The 3,928-nt window shown below is 42.0% G+C and overlaps 1 protein-coding gene across 1 annotated transcript; it reads right to left on the bottom strand.

Annotated features, from left to right (window-relative positions):
* Nucleotides 1-813: 813 nt before the first annotated feature.
* LOC141641018 (putative transporter MCH1) lies at nt 814-3,146 on the bottom strand. The gene is made up of 2 exons (XM_074449709.1): nt 3,128-3,146; nt 814-1,838 (listed from the first exon to the last, which is right to left on the bottom strand). The coding sequence occupies exons 1-2, from the start codon at nt 3,144-3,146 to the stop codon at nt 814-816; spliced, it is 1,044 nt and encodes a 347-aa protein (XP_074305810.1).
* Between the last annotated feature and the right edge of the window lie 782 nt (nt 3,147-3,928).

The raw sequence follows: 3,928 nt of genomic DNA, 5'->3' as shown, positions 1-3,928 counted from the left end.
AACTTATTCGTCACATTCCTGTAAAGAATACTCAGACAATTGTGAATCAGATTGACCTAGAAATACACACAAAACTATTTAAGGCAATGGTCTTGATGGTAAAAGAAGTTAATTTGAATCCTTGAAGGTAGCAACGAGGACACTGAAAAATATCCATGGTCCCAGGATAAAACGATCAATGGACGGACGAAAGAAGTGCTATCTGCAAAGCATACTAATAAGAGAAACTGCAAATCAGATACTACAATATACGGAGTACATCCATTTTGATGCAACGATCCTGCAACACATAATTCATGAACCTACATTTGGAGATGGTAACTGCTTGTTAATCTATCACTCCGTGGAAAATAATGATTATATATTTATTATATGGTATATTGTATAATCCCACCCAAAAACACAATTGGACCATCGTAACTAATTGGATCGACATGAACACAATACAAAAATTATTTGGATGGTGTTAGGGTTTAGGTTTTCCGAAACTCGAGCCCAACATTAATGATCCATTTATATAAATAGAGGAGTCATAAATAATATGTTTTGTTGGCATATACAAATCTATCAAATCTTTTATAAAATATTAGTTTAGAACTTGTGTAAAGTTGCACGGACATATATAGATAAAATATATGGGAGAAAAAAAATGGATAATTTGAAGTGGGTCCTATAATATGAACCTTGAAAAAGTTTGTCTATTACTTCCTCCATTCAACTCCACTCTACCACTTACTTTCTTTTTTAACGTTTGCCAACGCGTGTTTTACACGCTAAATATCGTTAGCTACGTATTTGCAAAAATTATAAAAGTTAGATATTTTTAATATAATCGTAAAGACGAATCAAACAAGATATTAAGGACACAATTGCACTAAAGAACGTAGCGGCCGTGATAATAATGTACGACAATTGAAAACACTTGACACCATTGCAATTTAAGGCTTGTCCAGGACCCCTTGTGATCCCTAAGGCTTTCAACTGACTCTCACGTACCTTATCATATAAATGACCGGCGACACGGACATTGAATATGTAGGATCCTAATGGAGCCGCCAATGACCCGTAATTGTACAATGTGGCATAGTACTTGAGCCCAAATAGCTCGGATATAATCGCGTAGAGGTAAGTCCACTCTGCTCCGAAACAGAACCCTATGATGACGGATGATATGTATAGGCCATAGGGAACGTTGAAAGCGATGAGAAGGTGACCGATACAGGATAGGAAAAGGATGGCGGTTAGGGAAACGGGTTGTGGCCATTTGTACTTGGTGAGTAAGTACTCTGAGATTAGGCCTCCCATTACTCTTCCTAGATATTGCCATATACCAAATAGGGATACAATGGAGCTAATGCTTTTCTTTGAGTATCCTAATGCTGTACCTATTTGTCCCAGGTTGTCTATAGTGGTAAGGTGGCCTCCTATCCCACAAATTGTGGCGATGAACAAGATTTGCATGTCGATACTAAAGGTCGCTTGTAGGATGGTGTGGTCTTCCCCTGATGGAGGAGGGTTAAAGACATCCTTAAAACACGGTGTATCTTTTGTCTCAGACTCTTTCGTGACCGTGTTTACCTTTGGTGCAGGACTGGTAGTGATCAAGTCACCCCGGGCTTTCCATGTGGTCCACTCTTCTCTAAAGACTAGGAAGAGGGGGAGGACGAGTAAGGCCATGATGCCGATAAAGCTTCCTAAATACCCGCCTTTGTTGAACTCAAACTTCCTTTCCAATATGAGCATCACAAGGATAAACCCCGCGAGGGCAAGAGACATATACAGGATGTCGTTAAAGAATCTCTTTTCGCGCTTAGGCTGTCTATTCACCACAACAAGGTCTCGAACATTGTTATTATTATATTAAAATTTATTTTTAATGTTTATTATATTACTATTTTATTTATTTATTTATTATTATTATTATTATTATTATTACTACTTTATTTATATTTATTGTATTTATTTATTATTATATTATTATGACTAATGGCAATATTATTATTATTATTATTATTATTATTATTATTATTATTATTATTATTATTATTATTATTATTATTATTATTATTATTATTATTATTATTATTATTATTATTATTATTGTTCCGGGTGTAATTCCAGAGCAGTTATTTGTTACCACCCGTGCTTGTAGAATGACGTCCTTGATTGAATCCTCCTTTCGGTCTCCTGAAACAACGAACAAACTGAGGGCTCGGCTTTGGACCGAGCGAACTCACTCCGACGCTCAAGTCAGTAAACTTAAAGGGATTAAGTTATGTGTTACTTGGCGAAGTATATATTGTAGAGAGATAAGGAAGATATTACCAGATGAATAGTGATTCTTAGGTTAAATTGTAGATCCTTTCCTCAATGAGAGTTGAGGAGTATTTATAGACTTTCACCTTTTGTCACGTAGTGGCCAAGTGGCCAAGTGGCTAGCAGGTGGAAAGACTGATCTACCCTCGGCCGAGGGGCCCATGGCAGGCCGGCGGGCCCTGTTGACTCGCCGCCGAGGGTTCTTGGATATGAGTTCGCGGATGTGTGCCGGGCCGGCTAGTTGTATCGGCCCGAGACCCAAGAGACAGCCGACGGGCTGCGTCGGTTAAATTTGTCTAAGTCGTTGACTTGCTTGTGGATATCTTTGACCTTGCTCAATACGTTGACTCGGTCAGCGGGTGCAGAATATGCCCCATCAATTTGCCCCCAGCGTAGTCTATGCCGTGGTATGGGCTCCGATGTATGTTGAGCGTATATTCTGCGCAAGTAAAAATTTTCTTTCTCGGCTTTATCTACCTCGGCTTGGTTCTGCTTAGGCCGTACCGTATCCTATCCCCCCCTCCACATGGATGTGTAATGGACATCAGATGTGGAAAAGTAAGTAACGCTGGCCGAGACCGAGGTTGTGAGCGCCGTGTGCTTTTGATTGCCCCCCAGCCGGTGCTGCCAAACTTGGTTGATCATGTGGCCGGCGGAGAACAGATACTTAGGAATTTGTTGAGGAAGATGAATAGGCGAAGAGATATGAAGGGGCGTGTTGAAGACGCTGGGTCACTGTTGCGTTGATTGACGTTCAACTGTTGCAACGATTGACATTCCGTGGTTGCATGTCCGACACGTGTCCGTTCGCCGATTGGTCGACGTTTCATGGGCTGTGCCCTGATTGGTCCTTCTTCATGGGCTTTCCCCTATAAATAGGGCAGTTAGTCCCTGAAATTGGCCACCAATTTCATTTTTTCTAAAATTTTCCTCTCTCTAAACTTTCAAGGGCTTCTTTCTCTTCTAATCTTCAGAGTCGTTACCTCGGCTAGTGCTTTTCTTCAAGGTAAACACACAAATTTTTCTCAATCTCTTACTTTGTTAAGTAATTGTTGCTACCATGTCTTCTACTGATGCTGGACCTAGTAACCGTGCGCCGGGGGGTTCCCCGTCGCGTCTTGATGAAGAGGGGGCACTAGCCGCCGTTCCGATAAGGTCTGGGGGCCCTAGGTCTCCTTCTCCCGAAGTTGATCCAAAAGCTCTGGAAGATTGGGAGGATGATGATGATGTTGATGATGACGGTGATGATGAGGAAAAGGCTCATCCTAATGAGGGGAGGCAGTACATCATGGATCACGGCGACGCCTGTAAGGTCTGCCCTGACCGTGCTTGGACCCATAAGTTCGCCAGTTGTTCCGGCGAGACACTTTTCGAGGGCCATTTCTACTTCGGCAGGGGATACAAAATTTTTATCCCTGAGGAGGGTCAGGCTGTCTGTTGCCCTCCACCGGGTTGCACCGGCGTATACATCCGGCACCTGGAGTACGGGCTCCGGTTTCCGCTGAATGAATACGTTATGGCTATCATTAGAGCCATGAACGTCGCCGTGGCCCAATTGCACCCGTTGGCTATTAGGACCATAGTCGGCTTTGTCTGGCTCTGTCTCTTCAAG

This window comes from Silene latifolia, chromosome 1, assembly GCF_048544455.1.
Source record: "Silene latifolia isolate original U9 population chromosome 1, ASM4854445v1, whole genome shotgun sequence".
Lineage (NCBI taxonomy): Eukaryota > Viridiplantae > Streptophyta > Magnoliopsida > Caryophyllales > Caryophyllaceae > Silene > Silene latifolia.
Note: the sequence above shows the minus strand (reverse complement) of the source record. Positions and strands in the feature narration are given on the sequence as shown.